Here is a 19,009-nt window from a genome sequence, read left to right as displayed (position 1 = left end):
AAACGCTTTGGAGTCTGGCCCTTCCCGCTCCCACAGAGGATTTGCTCCTCCGGGATGCCAGCACACAGCCAGCAAGAGGGTGCAAATGCTGGTTTTCTTCCAAAGGACAACTGGAAAACAGGGTCTGTGCACGTCACTGTGCGTTCACTTTTTAACAAACAGTATTTAATGCTTTGAGTCCCTCTAATCTTTTGAGATACCTTTCTGATTTATATTTCTTAATAACTCCCAGTGCAGGTGTTCATTTCTGTCTATTATTATTATTATTATTTGCAAATAAAAAACAAATTGGTGAAATTGTGTGTTTTCGCTCTCTCACCATTCCTCAACTTTAGCATTTTGACTTTTCCCATCCATAATTTACATCTGAGCATGAAAACCTGATCCAAAGAAGAAAAAAAATAAAACAAAAAAAAACCCACACCACCAGAATAAACCCAAACCAAAATAAACCACCACCACCAAAACCAAAATCAAACTTAATATTAATAAACCCAGAAAGATAATCATCTTGTGGTCCAGGCTTGGGGAGCTCCCAAGGTTTAACTCCCTCCCTAAGTCTTGGTGAGTGTTTTCAGCTCCCTGCTTCTATTCCCTTACTGGTAAAATGGGTTTGCAGGTACATGGTAGGGCAGCTCGCAGGATCTCAGTGGGCTGGTGCCATCTGAGTTATTCCAGCACCACTGGTGCTGGACCAAGAGGTGCAAGATCCCCAAATCAGGATCCAGTAGCATCATGTGCCTTGTGGGATCAGAGGACTTGTATGTTTATACATGCATCTCTGTATATATATTTAAGAAATGCAGGAGAGTCGGATGTCATTGCAGTGTCCCAGTGCAGATCAAAGGGGAGCACAGCCACATCCCACATCCACACCCTCGCACTTCCAGAATAAACCCAGTGAGAGTTTGTTAGACCAGCACAACCGTCAGGCCGCCCGTGGCCAACCAGTGCAGGCTTTACTTGCATCAGGGAGAGGAGAAAAAACACCCAAAGGTCAACGCCTGATGCAAAATATTGGTTTCACAGAGATGTCTCCACTCCAGGGCCAAGATATTCCCGGGACAGAGCCAGGCAGCAACCTGCACACAACTCCCACTGCATGGGACAGGCGAAACCCCCCCGTCCCCGCTCCTTTCCCAACAGCTTCTTATCCTCCCAGCGTTCGGCAAAAACAGGCTTGCAGGAGGCAAGTCAGCTTTTATCTCTAATCCTACTCAGCCCCATCACTCCAACGCTCACTCACTTCCCAAACGGGACATCTCTGCCATCCAAATCAAACCAGAAAAACCCTCTCGGCAAGATAGCCTGCCCGCCATCCCACCGCGCCGAGACCCTGGAAAAGGCTGGGTGAGGCGACAGCCGCGCTGGGCACTGCCCCTTCTCCTCCCCTTCATCCATCCACACTCACTGGGGGCTATCTCCCTACATCAGCTGGGGCTCAGGTCTCTATCCCAGTTTTGGGGCAGCCAGGGGATTCAACAGGGTCCTGGCACTGGGGAAAGCCCCGGCAGACCGCAGCATCCCACGTGCATGGGCTCTCCTGCAAGTCTTCACACCACAGAGTTTTTTCTTTTGAGGTTCAGCAGTCAAAGGAGGCAAATCACACAAAACTCCCCCCACATAAACACAGAAATCGAAGAAGGTAACTGCTACCCTCCCCAGCTCAAAAAAAAAGCCTGAAAATGGGAATCATGGATGCTGAAGGCATCATCTATGCCCCTCCAAAACATACAGAAAGCCCGGTCCCTGTAGGGTCAGGGTATCCCTAAATCCTTGGTGTTTGCCAGATCCCCTCTGTCACCTGCCTCTCCGCAGTACATGTCAGAGATTTTGCTTTAAACTTCCCGTTTCCAGCCCAAATCAGAAATTCCACACTGCAAGAACCAGCTTTTCCAAGCACCCAGACACACAAACCAGCCCACAAAACCTTCCCCTGCACCAAAACTCCTGTCCTGGGCCAAATTATTCCCCGCTCATCAGTACAAGTTATTTTGGCTGAACGAGCCAGGGATGCTGGCACTGGCAACCAAGGACCAAGAGATTTGGCCACAAAAAAACCCAGCCATGTGACGAGGCCACCCATAACCAACCGACGGACGGAGGGGTCGAACAGACGGATGGCACCAGGGGATGTCACTAGCCACTGCGGTAAAGCTGTGGCTGCAAAGCAGAGGTGTAACAACCTGGCTCTTTTTGCAGGAAAATATTTTATTGAAGTTAAATGATCCCCCTGGAAGGAAGGGAGCTGCCCAGCTTCTGGGAAAAGAAGTCCCTCTGCTGGGTCTTGCCTCGATGTCTTTGTGCTAGAGCCCGGAATAGCGAAGGATGCACAATGGGCTGCATCCCTGGGTGTGGGGGCACCGACAGCAGCAAGGGCAGCCTAAAATCAGCAGGGGGAGGGTCTCTGCAGCGGGAAAATTGGCCGCCGACCCCAGCACAGAGGGAGCAGCATCACTTCCCGACCCCAGCGAGCATCCCCGTATGGCACAGCACCCACCCACACGGCGGTGTACCCTCAGGCCGGCCCAGGAGACCCACGGGTGCCCCTGGGGGGTCCCCTCCATCCCCAGCACCCTCGAGCAGCATGGTGGGATCTGGTTTAAGCGCTGGAGCGGGTGGGCAGGGAGCAGTGGGCAGCCCACCCACCCACCGTGGCCACCTCCCAGCTCCTAATTTGCTCTCCAGAAGGCAGGCCGGGGGGTTAGAGGGCCAGCGGCGGGGGCACGGCTGCAATAATACTACTCTTGGGCTCCAGCTGCTTCATAAATCTTTTCCCAATTCCCTTTCTCGGGCTATAGGAGGATAATGAGGCTGAATTATGGAAGCTACTGCCGTTTTCCAAGCATACAGCGAATATAGGGGGGCATTTTCCAAGGCAGGAGCATCAGCAGGTTAAAGAATGAGACAAAGGGGCAGGTTAAAAGCAGGTTTGGGGCACATCAACCACCCTCCTAGAAAAATCAACAAAGTCCTCAGGGGATTTCAATTAAATGTTTCTCTTTTAAAGGTTAAAAACAATTTTGGCTGAAGAAGAGGGGCTGGATTTGGGTGAAGGCTTTAGGAATAGAAGGGGGGATCTGGGCTACGTTATTCCAACAGCAAAAGAAGTTTGCAGGCAACAGGGCTACAGGGGGTCATTGTGTATATATATTTTTATATATGTGTGTATATACACACTCATCACTCGGAGGGTGCCTGCAGTTCCCAGGGATGCTGCCTGCCCGAGGAGCCAAATCCTGCTCCAACAGGGGCTTCCCCACCAGATTGCTTCGCCTTACGATGGGGCAAGGTGATTTTTTAATCACATGCTGCCCACATCTGGGGGGAGGGGGGTCACAGCTGTTTGTGTGGCGAGCAGGGAGTTGTTTTTCAAACAGAAACTCGAGAAGAACAGCTACAAATAAAGTAGATGCCCCAGAAAAAAAATAATCTGTCGTAACAGAGAGCTCGACTTGTGGTTTTTCCTGGAATGGGGGAGGTTTTGCTCTTTGGGGTGTTTTTGAAAGTAGGATTTTGCAGGATGGTGTATAAAGGTACTAAGGCTTCTTAAATAAATGCTGTCCCATTCCACAGCTGGGCAAGGAATTGGTCTGAGGTTTAGGCTTAAGTTTTCATGTGAACCCTCTGCCCTTTTCTGTGCAAGCATTTGCCCCTGGAGCTGCTCTCCCTGCCTGTTGTATCTTAACTGATTTTAAAGCCCTTGCTACAGCAGCTTTGCAAAGCTGATGAAAATGTCTTTGACCATTTCCCCCCTGTTTTTCAACAAACTGAAAGTGCATCAGTGTGGAAGGGTTTTGAAGAAAACCCTCAAAGTAAAAATAAAAAACAACCACCAACCAACACCCTTCTATTTTCTTCACTTTTTTTTTTTTTTTTTTCTCCCTGAAAACCACATTTTTCCCAAAAAGCTGTAGGGATTACCCTGGGACATAAATCATTTCTATAATTAGGAGCAAGCAGAGCACCGGCTGCTGGGGCTGGGTGGCAGAATCCGTCCTGCTGGATGCAGAAGATGTCCCCTTGCAGAGCATCCTCCAAGGTGGCGATGCTGGTCCCCCCTCCTCTCGCCAAACCCCCCATCCTGGAAGTATTTTGATCGCTAAAAGGGTGAACTCACTTAGGCATCCTCCTCTTCATCATAAAAGCTTGGGGGTGATTTGCCAGCAAGGGAGCAACAGCGGGGGCAGTGGAGGAGGCTGGGTTTGGCTGTGACCCCATGGATCCGTGGGGAAGGATGTCCTGAGCAAGAGGGAGAAGCAAACAGCCAGAAAACCCGCTCGGGAGCCAAGACACAACCGAAGGGCGTAGACTCCTGCCAGGGATCTCCAATCAGGCCTGGGAGGCTTGGCTGCCTGCCGCATAAATGCGGAGCGGGGAGGGTGGGAAGCCAGTGTGCGTCTGGGCAGGGAGAGGAGGAGGAGGATGAGTGCTGGGGTGCTCCCTGCAAGGAGGCAGAGAGCACCCAGCAGCACCCCAGCAGGGATGAACCTGACCCCCACGGCAGCCCAGCAGCCCATGGCCATCTCCTCCAGGCGCCGTCCATCCTTCCTCATCCAAGACATCCTCTGGGATGGGGCAGAGCGGGGAGCGTGGCCGGAGCGAGGCAAGAGCAGAGGGTTTGGCAGCCCGGAGGACGGGGAGCCAGGGGCAGCCACGGCAGAGGGGAGAGAGGCCGGTTCAGCCCTGGGGGCTGCCCCAGGGAGCCCTCGTTCCCCAGCAGCACCCCAAGCCCGAGGGACACCCCACGAGCCGGACGCAGGTAAGGGGGTGGAAGCCCCGGGCTGAGCCTTCTGGCCAGGCAATGGATCAGCCGTGTCTACGCTTGGGGCAGCCAAGGGGCAGGATCCAGCCCCAGCTGCTGCAAGCATTTAAACACGGGGGGTAGCCGCTCTAGTAGTGGGAGAGTAAGAGCAATAGTAACTACCTGCAAACCCTTGGCCAGGTGCTTCAGATAACTCAAAAGATTGAATCTGCCTAAAAATGCTGCTTTAAAAAAGTCCCCAGTAGATGCATTTCTGTGATATCTTGGGAAATAAAGTTCCCTTTTCATGCAGAAGGTCCACAGCAAAGGCACCCTGGGGTACTGGCTGCCAGCTCAGAGGGGCAGCCCATGCCCATCCTTCCCACAGCCATCAGAGCGGCGATGCCACCGAGCTCCTCGGTGCCTCCGGTCCGGGGATATTTTGAAAGCCCTCGTGTTGAATTTGTGCCGTTTGCAGCAGGGCTCAGTTTTCCCGCATACCCAGCCCCGATTCGAGGATGCGCTCCTGCCTGTACCACTGCACATCGTGGGGTTTATGGATAACGATCCCACGCCTCTTGCTGCCTTTCTAGCACGCAATTGCAAAATTCATTGTGGGCGGTCACGTCGCGCTGCAGAAGCCACACACCGAAAATCACGCTCAGAAGCAAATTTTGGTGACCGGTGTCTCTTGTGTTGTAGCATCACGAGCATGGCCAGGGCTGTGGGAGGGAGCTTGGCCCTTCCTTGCCCCAGCAGCCCTGGGCTGAGCTGCAACAGCCAAAAAAGCAATTTCAAATCCTCTAGCGACTGAGCCTTGCTAGCTAAGGCAGCCCTTGCCAGGGGAATTTTGGCTTTACATTTCAAGTCTATTAAAAGAAGTTTCTACATAAAAGCAAGTTCAGAAACAGCCACCAGGCTGATTATTACAAAAAAAAAAAAAAAAAAAATCATTAAAAGCTGTAGCAAATCTCCCAGAAAGCGGCAGCATACATCAGCACAGCTCCAGGGATTTCAGTGGGACAACCATGATTTACACAAGCTGGGAATTAAGCCGGTTGTTTCTATCTTGAGCATTATGTTTACATGTTAAGAAAATATACTAAGAAATTACTAAAGCGGGAAAGGGGTTGGGGGGGGGGGGGGGGAACGACGACGACACCAAACCAACAGCTTATTTCCATCCCAGGCTGGGCAATACACAAAAAAGAACTAACCGCATAAATAAATGGACTCAAAAAGTTGTAACAGCTCTAGGGGACACGTCCCAGGGAGCCCAGCACCCTTCTGGGTCGCGGCTCAGGTGACCCATCGGTGCCACAAGAAATAAGTTGGAGGCAAACACCACGGAGCTGTGATCCAAGGCCAGCTCTGCAGTTATATATGTCAAGCCAGGCCTGAAGGTTTAAAAATCTGCCCCAAAATTTCTTGGCATTGCCAAGAGAAAAGGGAGGGATTTATTTTCAGCGCTTTCTAACTGCAGGCTGCTTTAAGCCGCGCTGATCTCCTGTCTCAGAGCTACCCTCTGTAGCTTGAGGACAGCAACTTGTTTTGTTTGGGGATCAGGATTTTCCCATAGGCACAAGAAGTGCCTAATAGCATGAATCCTGCAATAAAAAAAAAAAATCTCCAGAGCTGTTGATGCCACGCTGTACACAACAACAGCCCCTTGGGGTTTTAGGCAGACCTCCACCAGCATTGCAAAATATCCCTTTCTATATTATTTATTTTATTTCCTAGTCTTATTTTAGTTCCTTAAGAGTACATTTGTACTGAACGCATGCCTATAGAGTTAAGAAAGTGTGATTAGGAAGAAAAAACTCCCTTATATGACTTTAAGAGAGTGTTCACACCAATAATTGAAAATATTTCCAAGATAATACGAGTATCTTGCTCTCTGGAAGGGAAAAAGCAAAAAATTCGGGCAATTTCCAAGTGGGTAATTCTCAGCTCTTTCCTCCTGCAGATGCCACGTACCTGTCAGACTGTGCCCCCCCGCTGCAGCCCCTGCCCATCGCCCCGTGCCCCCCCCGGCAGCCCAGGCGCTCACGGGCAGCGTTCTCCCACACCCAAGTCATCGAACTGGAGCGCAAATTCAGCCACCAAAAATACCTGTCGGCCCCCGAGCGAGCCCACCTGGCCAAAAACCTGCAGCTCACCGAGACCCAGGTGAAAATCTGGTTCCAGAACAGGAGGTATAAAACCAAAAGGAAACAAATCGGCTCGGAAAGCAGCAAACTGGACACGCGGCTGGTGGGGCAGAAAGCGGCCGCGCTGCCCGGAGCATCCCTGCTCGCGCTGCAGGGTGGCTGGCAGTACCTGCCTTGCCTCTACTACGTGAACGGCTGGAGTCCCTCCTGGTGGTAACCGCTTTTTTTTTTTAGGTAGAAAACATCCTTTTCTCTTCATTTTTTTTTTTAAATACTCCATCACTCTTTCTAGCACTAATTCTAGGAGAGGGAGACCCCATGCACAGGAACGATCAGCATCGCAAGCCTCTCTTGCTGCTAACAATTAAAAAAAAAAGCCAAAAAAAAAGACCCCCAAAAGCCCAAGATTTTAAAAGTATATAATTCAGCATGCCTGACAACACCACTCAGGGTTCAATGTGCAGCTGTAAAATATTACAGGTTCTTGGAGGGGCAGAAAGGGATGGTCCAGCCCTGGAGACAGCGATCACCCCTCTTTGCCCCTCCTAAATCTCCTGCACCCCCCAAAGCCTTTGCCCCTTGCTGCGATCAAGTGGGCAGAAAGCAAAGCACCGATCCTGGGCTGGTGCTGATACAGCCCCAGCTCAGCTATCTGGACCACCAGCTGTTCTATGATCTAAAACCCAGGGTTAACAAAGAAAAAAATACCAAAAAAAATTTTTTAAAAGTGCATTTCTGCCATTGCTACCATAGTTGCTAGTGGTCCCGGAGGGAACTTAGAGCCCCCCCCAAGATTTCTGCCTGCTGTCAGGCAGCACCGCAGCCTCCACCCAGGGCAATGCACGTGTTTTGGGGGGAGAATTAATCCTTTTTCTGACAAACCTTTTTGATAACCCGAAGTGCCAGCTAGCCACAGAGCTGCAGCCGGGGACCGGGCTTGCCGGGACAGAGCCGTGCCAGTTACCCCCACCCAAACCCGTCCCTCTGCCTTCGCAGCCCAGATGCCAACCGCCGCTGCCAGCGCCTCGCCAGCCCCGAGAAGCCAAACCAGAAAACCTCGGGAACACGGACAATAGCGCAATGACAGATGAGTTTTGCATATCCGGGTGTAGACGCTGTTTGAACATTCCCATATAAGCTCTTTTCAACAGCAACAGCTCCAAGAGTTCAGCGCTCCCGGCAGCTCCCGAAGCACCAAACTCGCTGGTTTTAGGTGAAATCAGCCCAATTCCCAGCCCCGAGGCATCAAGAGGATGGTGTCTTTATAAGTGATTTTTTAGTGAGACGGCTATTTGCACTAGCAGAGTAGCAATGATTATTTTTCTTTTAACTAATCGTACTTAAAACTTTAGATGCCACTCAGTCCATGGGAGAAAAATCTAGAAATAAATGAGATTTCCAAGAGAGGAAACACATTAACTGCTTTTTTTCAGCTAGCATAGCTCTGCTGGAACAAACTGAATCTTCTGAAACAAAAATACAGGGAGGTTTCTTCCCTGTGAACCTCAAGAAACATTCCCATGGTGCCTGCTTTTTCCGAAAAAGAATTAAAAATCACAGTGGTCCAACTCCCGCCCTGCAGCAGGGAAATACAGACAATTAAATAACGTATAGAAACTGCTTAAATCTGTCCTTCTTGACAAGATTATTTGGAAACTGATCTTTTTGCCTGGTAGATCCAGGTCTTGCAAGCTCCCAGAGGAGAAGAGAGAAGTTGCTGGGGGTCCGCAGGGGGGGTGTTACAATGTTGGGGAAGGGAGGATGGGGAGAGAAGGTGCAGGCTGAAGCCCTTTGCAGTAGATACTCATTTGCTCTTGCTATCAAAGCTGGGAGGATGACCAGTTGCTTTCCGATTGTCTGAAAGTAACCCCTAATATCTTGAGATAACATTTTTCTTCCAGCTCCTGCTCCCAGATGCTGTGTATCCCCCGGCCCATTCCCTCGCGGCGGTGCTCAGCCGAGGCCATCCCCCCTCTCTGTTGCAATGTGTTGCAAACTCACTCCCGCTCCTTATCCGCTGCACGCTTTGCTTATCCGCTGCTTGGAACAACTGAAAAAAACCCAAAAAAACAGCAACAAAAAAAGCCCTTATGGCCTCAAAGCCAAGCCCCGCCAGGCACACATCCCTCCCCATTGCATCTGCAGGGGGAGGAGGTCCAGCTGCAATCCCGTGGGCTCACCCACACCCGGACCCTCGGGATGCTCCTCAAATCAATGCAGAGATGCTGAATCAGCACTAAACTCACCGAATTAGCAGCTCTGACCATCCTGGAGCTGCCCCTCAGCAGGGATCACAGCGCATCCTTTGCACAGGCAGTGGAAGAGCGGCAGGGATGGGCGTGTGGGTGGGGAAAATTAGATATGAGCTGAACTTCTTGGACGTTTCTTTGGGAAAATGTTCATGTCATAGCTACTGATTTTCTTCCCTGCTAATGGTTTACAACCAGTAAAATATCCTTCTTGTTGCTTCAACACCCAACTGCTTATACTTAACTTTGCTGGTATAAAGCAAGTTCAGTGCAAATAGTTGTTATTTTTGTACATTTTTTTATATATATATACTATTTTACCTGATGTGCATTGGCCTTTGGAATAAAGAGTGCAGAGTCTTTATTAAAAACAAGCTGCCTCTGTGGGTTTTTTGCCCTGGGTTTGGATTTTCTTTTAATCCCTGTTCCTGCCACGAAATGACCGGGGCTGTGCCACCAGCACCAGCTGCTCACACCACCAGCACCTGCAGAAGCTGCACTCAAGCGAGGTTTTGTGCAATGAGCTGCCACGAGCCCTAGCTCACACCGTTTGGCAGGTGGTAAATCATCACCCATCGCGATTTCTAGGTGCTCAGCACCAAATGCCGCTCCATCACCCATCCAGCCAGGCACAGAGTACGACTGAGTAACCTCTAATCCCACTGACTGTCCCAAGAGCATGAAACAGGTGACTATTTCCCAAAAGTAAGAGCTTATATAGTGAAACACTTTATCACCCCCAAATTTCCCGTAATCCCCTGATTTAAGCGCCATCCCAGTGGCCTCCAGAGTTTTGCACCACAAGCACAGCTTTTATGTCTGCCCCTGCAGACGGTCCTGCAACGACACCAGCGCGATCAGGAGCAGCGTGGGGCTCCGTAGGGCCGTAGGAAGGAGGATTCATCCCAGTGTGAATGTTTCTCCCTTGTACAGAGGTGGAGAGGGACTGACCTTGGGTCCCAGCCTGCCTGTGCACACACTCCCTCCCCTCTGCTGTTGGCAGCGGCAGCTTTTCCCAAACAGAAAGCGGGCAGCAATAGCTGCCATCACTCCCAGCTTCGGTTTGTATTCTAGATGCTTTAAAAAAGAAACAACAACAAACCAAAAAAAAAAAAAAACCCCAAAAACAAACCAAAGCAGGCATCAAGATGGCAAAATGAGATCTCAGGGGAGCTCCTATTGCCTCAGGAGGCTGGTGCTGGATCCTCAGCAGCTAAATCCTCAGGCAGCCGCGGCTTTCCAGGCTCTGCTGCCTTCACCCAGCGGCGTGGTGGAAGGGAACAACAGCTCCCGTCCGTGGGTGACCGTTCATCACGAGCAGTGACAAGCAGCAGTCCCTGCAGCCAGGGCTGGAAATCACATCTCCTCCCCCTGCACTCATCCTGCCAGCAGCCTGGTCCTGCTCCCAGCTTCTGCCTTGGTCCTAACCCAGAGCACAAAGCTGTCGCTCGCCAAAGTTTGCAGTGACATGGGCACAGCGCAGCTTTTTTGCAGCGGGGGCACCTGTCAAAGCAAGTTCTGGTCTGACCCCAGTGCTGGCTGGAGGCAGGGATGCAGGCAGGGATGCAGGCAGCATCTCCAGCCCCTTCCCAACCTCTGCTGCGGAGAAACATCTTGGCTGACTCACCCCAGCCCTCCCTCTCCTCCTTCCCAACCCTTTTCTCTGCAACCCCCAAGTAGTTTCTTTATGGTCGGAAGATAGACTTCCAGTGGGGTTTTCCTTTTTTGTTTTTTATTTCCCCAAACACAAAGAACGAGGACAAATAAAAGGGCTGTACCATTTGGATAACCAAATCATCCGAGAGTGTTAAAGCATTAATCACAACAAGGGAAACGACACGGCAGGCTTTCCCAGTGATAAATACCCCTTTGATTAATACAGGGGGGAAAAAAAAAAAAAACCACACCACCCTAACTATGGAAAGTGGAGTTTTAATCAGCCTTAATGAAGCAGAACTCCTGTTTGTACGCAACTAGAAACAGAAAGCATCATTTAATGTCTGTCAATTAGTGTCACGCTCTGCCGCTAACATATCCATCAAGATTAAACAGTGTCTAATGCTGACATAACATTTACACTTGTTTGTGCCAAATCATTTATTTAAAGCTAGAGAATAAAAAAGAAAAAAAAAGAAAAAAGAAAAAAGAAAAAAGGCTGCCTTTGGATAATGTGACTGTTGACTAACATTTGCATGCAATAAACCACATACTTGGCAAGGACTGGCAGGACTGGAGCCAAGAAAAATCTTCAACTTGACCTACACAACATTTGCAAACCAGAGCAGTGGGAACAAGCTCACTACAAGAAACTAAATAGGGGATAGAAAGATGCGAGGATGCCCAAAGTGCCAAGCTGCCTCAGACCAGTGTTCCCCGAGTTTCGGTACCAGTTTTGGAACCAGTTATTACAAAGGTGCTTTGGAGTGAGGCACAGAAACTTTTCAGCAAAGAGCACTAGGATGCGCAGCTGCTTCCCAAGGAGAGAGGCAAGCTAAGCCATAAAGCAGAGGGATTTAGAGCTCTTAAAACCCTTGAGGATTTTCAATATTTATTATTCTTGTTGTGGATGCTCTTGTCATCCATAAAAATACTTCATCTCTCTGTAATCCAGCTAGAGCCCCTGCGGCAAGGCCATCACAAGGCAGGGAGTCCCACAGCCCATTTCGAGGTGCTGGACCCAAAACGGAGGAAGACCTGGTGCTTTCTCCAGCCTTGAGCATCCCGGCAGCAGCAACGCCAGAGCAGGATCAGGGAAGCACAAGAGAAGCTGAGTGGTGCAATCATCAAGGCAGGTCTTCACCGTGATGGAGAGCCAACAGAGAAGGAAAAGGAAAGGGGGGGGGAGAGAAAAAAAAAAAGAAAAAAAAAAAAAGTACTTTGGAGATGTGGCAAAACGCAGCTTTGCAGATTGGCGTTCCCATGGGAAACTCCTTTGCTGCCTCTCACAAAAATCCGAGGTGCATTCCTCCTCTTTCTTCTGTTATGGTCTGGGCACCATTTATTAAGAACAGCCAAAGGCAGAGAGAAATCCACAACGAATAGCCCTGGAAGTGCTTCCAAAGCCGTCTGCCCGCGGAAATTTATGGCAGCCCGCTTACAGAAGGGAAAGTCAAGAGATAAGACAAGTATTTTTACAGGAAAAGGAGCTCGGCGCGAAGCATGCTTGGGTGGATTTTGTGCTGAAACGCTCCTGTCTTGGAAGACAAAAGGAAACGGGCAAAGAAAAAGGCTTTTGGAGTCGGGTATGGGGTGTCTGAGCAGACGCACTCGGGGTTGTTGCTTATCCCCCAGCCCCAAAGAGGAAAGGGGGGGGGGGGTAAGAGGGGCACCACACGTGTCACCTGTGACACAGCCTTGCCATGGACCCCCCGGGGATGGGGGAGGGGGGGGAAATCACAGCAGGGAGCTGCAGCATCTGGGCTCAGGGGAGACGCCTGGCCCTCTGCTCTGAGAGCTGGCAGGGAGAGCAAGGACATAAGGGAGGCTCCCACCGTAGCATGACATTCCCACTGGATAGTGCCGGAGCTGGGGGAGGGGATCTCCGCAGAGTCAGTGGGGGAGGATGCTCACAGCACTGTAGCCGTTTGTTTTGCCCAATTGCGTTTGCACTTCAGGCTTTTTCCAGCACGAGGGTTTGGGTTTGCAAGAGATATCAGCCCTGCATGGTCTCCCCAGCTCTTCTTCCCATCCAGATCCTTCTGTGGCAACCGGATTTCCAGAAAAGCAAGTTTCTTGCAGGCTGGAGGTGGCATAACCTTGGAGCAAGGCCAGTGTCCCCTCGGCCCTGCACATCCCCATCGAGCCCTGGCTGCCCAGCCCGAGACATTCCCAGCTTTTGAGACCGAGTTTCCAGCATCGTTTGATTTTACATCCTCAGTGGCTGTTTGCACCACCTGAGCCTGGCGAGGCTGGACCGGGGCTCGCAGCAGTGACAGCGCAGAGGAGAAAGGGACCCCATCCCCAAGAGTTACCGGGAAGGGATAAAAGCCGGGATATCAGCTCTTTGGCAAAGCCTCCCGTGGTATTTTTCCACCGGCTGGTGAATTTCCCAGCCCAGGCAGCACAACGGGGTCCCGCTCGTGCTGGAAAGCCGAGGGATTATTAGCACAAGTCTCTCTGCAAACAGAGCTTGGGTGGGGGCACCCAGGGCTCCTCGCCGCTCCCCTGAGAATCCGCGGCTGAGTTCACTGGGAAAACGCACTGGCCGAGCTCTAACGAAGCAATTATTCATTTGGAGCCACTTTCTCATGGGGGCTGGCAGCACCCGGGCTTCTCGGGTGGAGATTTGCAAGATTTACACAGGACGGAGTAACACCCAGAGTAACTTCCTCCGCAGAAGGATGGCTAAATGCTTTGCAAACATCATCCCAACGGCTGCGCTGCTCGGCCGGGGCGAAGCTCCCTCCCCGGCACGGGGCTGTCAAAGGACTGAGCAGCCCAGGGGTTGCAGCAAATACCAGATGTTCCCCTCAAACACATCCAGATGTTCCCCCCGCCCCCCAGCTGGGTCTGAATGAAGTAGAGCGTGGGCTCCCTTTATACTAGCTAGATAATATTAATCCTTTTTCTAGACTCCGAGCTCTGCGCCGGCCGGGAATCCTGCCAGTGTCTATGGGATGTGTTTGCTGCTAGGTATAGTCACGTATGAGGCAGGGTGATGCAGATTGCTCAGCTCCCAGGCAAGCTGCCGTGATTAAAGAGTTTTCCCCAAATACCACTGGTTTAGTCTGGATATCCATGTTGCTCCCCAGCAAGTAGCTACCTGCATCAGCTCTTCCCCCTGGAACTGTACTTCTCCATGGCAGGTTTTATCCATCAGCCCTTTAAAATGAGAGGGAACGGAGATAACCTGCGAGTTGGCACCAATCCTGCACTGCTCCTGCAGCAGCTCCCCAGGAAGCCCCAAGCTTCCATATAAAACCGCCGGGGGGGCTCAGTTCCCTGCTCCCCAGAAATGTGATGTGTTTGATGATGTGAGCATGAAGAGGTGCCGAATCCAGAAGGATTTCCCACCTCCGATCAGGAGCCAGCCCCCCAGCCTCGAGGAGACGGTGATGGTCGCCACTAAAGCCAGCAGCAAAACTTCCCAGACCCAGCACTGCACCCCAAAGCCACAGCCTTGTCCATGGCAGCATGGAAACATTGGGATTTTTCCACGCTGATAGGAAAGTGGAGAATTTTAGGGCAAAAATCCAGAAGCCGCTCCTGGGGAGCTTTGCTAGAGCCGACTCAACAGGAGGCAGCCCCATGCCTGGGCACCAGGCAGCAAGCCAAGCACCAGGGCAGCATCTAACCCAGGGTCTGGAGCTCACAGGCTTCAGAAGAGGGGCCAAGGGACTGATTTTATTTGTGGCACCAAGACCTACTCCATTCTCACCCAGATTTTTGCAGCCACCAAGAGAGAAGGGCACCCTTTGCTCTCCGCACCTTTCCCCCAGGTCCCCCCATTCCCAGCCCCAGCAACCTCAGGGGGTTATTTAGCAAATGACCAATATTTCACCCCTCCCTGCCAGGCAGCTTTTTTCTACGTGTCAGTGGCACATCAAACCCTCCTCATCCTCTGTTTGCACTGGTGAGAGGAGGAATTACTGCAATATTTATCTACCACTCTCTTTCACCAGGAGACCGCTCATCTCCTTCGCAAAGCAGCCCTGGAGGCACCGATCACCGCACGCTTCTCATCCCGCTTGCTAAAAACATCGTAAGGGACAGAGCTTTAAAGCAAATAAAATAATAGAAAATTTTAAATGAAGGTGATAAATATACTTGGAGGGTTCAACCCATCAGTGGTTGCGCCTGAGCTGTGCTGGCTGTTGCAGACGTGCATCTCGGAGCAGTTTTTGGAAGGTCTTGTTTCCTCCGGGCAATAACAAGCAGGCTTTGCTGTGCAAATGATAGCAGGTGGAAAAAGAAAACCAGGGGAAAGCCTGGTTTCCTTCCTCCTCCTCCTCCTCCTCCCCCCAAAACTGCTTCTATCAGTGCCTCTGTGCTGGCAGCAAAGCAGGCGGGAAGCGAAGGTGAGGATGCTGCGCTGGGATAAATACTGCATAGTGGGGGTAGGGACCAGCTTCGACCCAAAAGCAAAAGGCTCATGACCCAAAACTGGCAATATTTGGGGCTGGAATTACGTTCCCCTCCTCCCCAGCCACCCGCAACCAGGGCTTGGCCCCGCTGCAATGCTCCATGACAGATTTACACCTGCAGAGCCCGGCGGAAAACACTTGCCTGTTCTACAAACGGAACCCTTGTCTTTTAAAAGGAATTAAATCTTGTGGATAAATACAAGTGGTTTTATTCTCTTTGTGGACAATTGTGGCAGAATAAGATAGCAGGTTAAGGTGTGGCCGGAAAACCTTTCACTCCATGGGCTGCATCTTGTCACCCAAGGTAAACACGCAGCTTAATGAAATTTCAAGAGGGAAAAAGTGAGATATTTGTCTTTATGTTCATTACCCTTTAAAGCAGAAACAATATTTGAAGAGAAACAAAAATAATGATCATACGCGGTGAACAAATACAGCCTAGATCCTGGATTAATCAAATGACTTAAAAGTCCAAATGCCGGAGCTTTGGTGGCACAGGGGGGAGCACCCGGTCCCACGGGACCCTTGCACCCACCGCTGTCCCCAACTTCTCTGCCAGAAGGTCCCCCTGGATGGCATCCCCAGACACGGTCCTGGGGACGTGGCCATCGCCATCCACGTGTCCCAGGGAGCATTTGTCCCCTGACATCCCGCCGTACTCACGACTGATGCTCAGGGTGCACCTCCCACCCTCCAGCAAAGCCCTGGTTGCTGTTTCTCCTTTCACTCCCACAAGCTCTGAGATATTACAGTTTACTATTTAATTTTTTTCTGCTCATCCTGCTTACTGACAGACCCCTAGGAAAAACACCAACTGGGAAATTTCTAAATGATGGACCATACGGTAGCAGGGAATTTATTCGTTGGTCCCAACCCAAGACCTCCATATAGGTGCTGAGCACAGCAAAGCAACCACCCACCACTCTATAGATTTTCACTGCAGGAAGTCCTGCAAGTTTAAGGAGTTGCTACGGTCTACCAGATAAAGAAGACGCATTAAAAAATACCCTCAAAAGATATTTACACAATAATCTGTACTGGTTCCAAAGAAGCCATTAGTGTCAATTAGAAAATCAGATGCGTTCCCAGGGCAAAATGCCACCCAGCCCAGAGGGAGACGGGCACATTGGTGTCACGGCTCTTGGCAAGTGCCACATGCCCATGGGTGACACCTCCAGTGGCTCATTCCTCCTCCATCCTGAAAGTTTGGAGGTGACCCAGGAGCCAGGGTGATGCCCTTGGCCTTTGCTTGCTCCGCTCTCGGTACCCACGTGCCCCTCGGATGTGTCCCATCCTGATCGGCTCAAAACTTCTCCATTTCCACTGAACGGCCATCAACAAGCCAGGCAGATGCCAGAGGTTTAAAGCAGAAAGGAGGGAAAAGAGATAACCCTCGACATGATGTTTTGCAGACGTCCTTCAGCCTTGCTGGTAATCTCAGCCAGCCGCTCCATCCAGGGAAAAATCATCCCCTTCTCCCGACCGCAGCTTTTTTCTCCTGGGAAAACCAGGGCTCAGCCCGGGTGCTCCCCACTCTGCAGCCACCCCGCGCTTTCCCAACATACAATATCTCCGTGTTTCCCTCCATAACCAGCCACATCTTCTATCTGGTTATGGCACCAGTAGGACACAGCACAAAATAAGCCTTTAATGGAGTCAGACAACTTTTAGCAAACTAAAACCAAAGAAAACATAAGAAAAGTTTCAATTACTCACCGGGTAAGGGGAGGGGGAGCAGCCTGAATTCCTCGGGGATGCTGGGGCCAAAGAGCTGCAGTGGGCAGGCGAGGAAAGCTTCTCCCAGGGCATCTTGCGAGGGCGCAGAGCCTCTTTTTGTAGGTTTTTCATTTTCCTGGGTGTTTTTCCCTTTATTTCAGTAGACTTTAATTCAGAGCCTTGAGTAATTCAGGTGTAAAAATCCCTTACTGCCCCTGAGCCTAATGAGGAAGACACAGATGGACAGGAGCTGGCATCGCCAGCCATTTAGCTACAAGTTTAATTGCGTAATTCATGTCCCTTGTGATGACACATCAGCCGAGCACAGGAATTTCCCCCTGTGCAGGCACAAATCAGGGGCGTTTCTCACTTCTTGGGGAATTACTGGGAATAAGATGCAGCTGAAGGGTGACCCCGATAAAGAGAGCTGTAGGGGTCCTCACCAGCCTTCGTACAAAACCAGTATTTAGTATTTAAGAGGCAAGCATGAAGCCTGCCAACACGCCTCACCTTCCAGGACAATACACAAGTTTACTACAGAGGGGGAAGGGGGGGGTGGGTGGGGTGTAAATATTTACTCTGCAGTGCAAACAGAGATAGAAAGCTGTCAAAAGCAGCTTGCTGAGCATAAATAGCATGTTATCGCTCGATCTTGTCTGTTAAGCTCATCAACCGGGCGAGGCAGCCTGCTTTCCAGCCCATCGTTGCACCTTCTTGATTTTTCACTGATAGTAAAAATAAAGCAAGGAAAAGAGAAAGGACAGAAGAGGCAAAGAGGCAAGAAAAGGAAAGTCCTTATTTACCTTTAGGATGGACCAAGGAGAGCAGCATCTTGTTGCTGCTTCCCTTTGCAGCCAGCCCTGACTCCCCAGATGTTTGCTGCTAAACCCTATTATCTATAAATAATAATTATTCTCATTATTCCCAGCTGAGCTGCCCTTTGCCAGCCCAGGAAGGGCTGGGGTAGAACTGCTGGCTGGCTGCATCCCAACAGAAGCTCATCTTTAGGATTTTAGGTGCATCCCTTAACTGCTGCACCCTGAAATCAACGCCTCCTGTATCACTGGAAAGCGCGCGCCCTTGGGATCAGCATCTATTCTGAACAAAACTGATGGGAAGCAAGTTACACTTCATCCCCTTGTTAAAACTACACAAGGCTGCTCCCAAAATAATCCTCCAGCCCCAGTGCCAGATTTTTAAGGCTGGAGATTTACTCCAAGGAGTTGCAGGCTCTTCTTTTAAAATCAGAGATGCACAGCGCTTGGTAAGCTGAAATGTGATTTTAAGACAACCTGGTTTTCATGCTGGATTTGGGACAAGGACCACGGGGTTCTGCCAGGTTTATTAGAGGTGAAAAGGAGGAAAAGGGCCTGCAAGAACTCCAGATCCTCATGACAATGTTGGAAAGAGTCAAAGGAGGTGATGCTCCCCCTCTACCCTGCCCTGGTGGGGCCGCGTCTGGAGTGCTGTGTCCAGTGCTGGGCTCCCCAGTTCAAGACAAGGAGCTACTGGGGAGGGTCTGGCAGAGGCTACAAAGATGATGAGGGGCTGGAGCACCTCCCTGATGAGGAAAGGCTGGAAGATCTGGGACTGTTCAGCCTGGAGAAAACTGAGAGGGGATCTCATCAACGTCTACAAATATCTTAAGGGTCAGCATCAAGAGGATGGGGCCACGCTCTTTTCAGTGGTGCCCAAATATTCATATACGAAGATGAGAAAAAATTTCTTTGCTGTGAAGGTGACCCAGCAGGGGAGGGGGCTGCCCAGAGAGGCGGTGGGGTCTCCTTCTCTGGAGACATTCCACCCCCGCTGGACGCAGCTCTGTGTTGCCCGCTTGAGGAGAGCCTGTGTGACCAGGGGGCTGGGTGGTCTGCAGAGAGCCCTTCCCACCTCACCAGCCTGTGGTTCTGTAATTTAGAAATAAGGTTTGGTGGACTTTGGATAGACCAAAAAGACCCAACTTTGACCCAAAACCCCCTAACAATTTCTGGCCCCAAAGAGGCAAGGAATTCAGGAATTCCTTCTGCTTACCCAGGTGGCCAAGCCTTGGCAAAGCCCGTGGTACCA

At 50.8% G+C, this 19,009-nt stretch overlaps 2 protein-coding genes across 2 annotated transcripts in view; both read left to right on the top strand.

Moving 5' to 3' along the window:
- The window catches only part of ENTPD4 (ectonucleoside triphosphate diphosphohydrolase 4), a 248,466-nt gene that overhangs the window by 196,081 nt on the left and 33,376 nt on the right, over window positions 1–19,009 (top strand). The gene's annotated exons all lie outside the window — the stretch shown is intronic.
- On the top strand, window positions 4,426–7,153 carry NKX3-1 (NK3 homeobox 1). Its single transcript, XM_027803769.2, has 2 exons — window positions 4,426–4,762; window positions 6,711–7,153. Exons 1-2 carry the CDS (start codon window positions 4,426–4,428, stop codon window positions 7,109–7,111), a joined length of 738 nt encoding a protein of 245 aa, XP_027659570.1. The 3' UTR covers window positions 7,112–7,153.

This window comes from Falco cherrug, chromosome 18 (genome assembly GCF_023634085.1).
Source record: "Falco cherrug isolate bFalChe1 chromosome 18, bFalChe1.pri, whole genome shotgun sequence".
NCBI lineage: Eukaryota > Metazoa > Chordata > Aves > Falconiformes > Falconidae > Falco > Falco cherrug.
Note: the sequence above shows the minus strand (reverse complement) of the source record. Positions and strands in the feature narration are given on the sequence as shown.

Coding starts and splice junctions, on each gene's coding strand:
- NKX3-1 (XM_027803769.2), top strand. CDS start 4,426: ATGAGTGCTGGGGTGCTCCCTGCAAGGAGGCAGAGAGCACCCAGCAGC. Junction 4,763..6,710: donor ACCCCACGAGCCGGACGCAG/GTAAGGGGGTGG, acceptor TTCCTCCTGCAG/ATGCCACGTACCTGTCAGAC.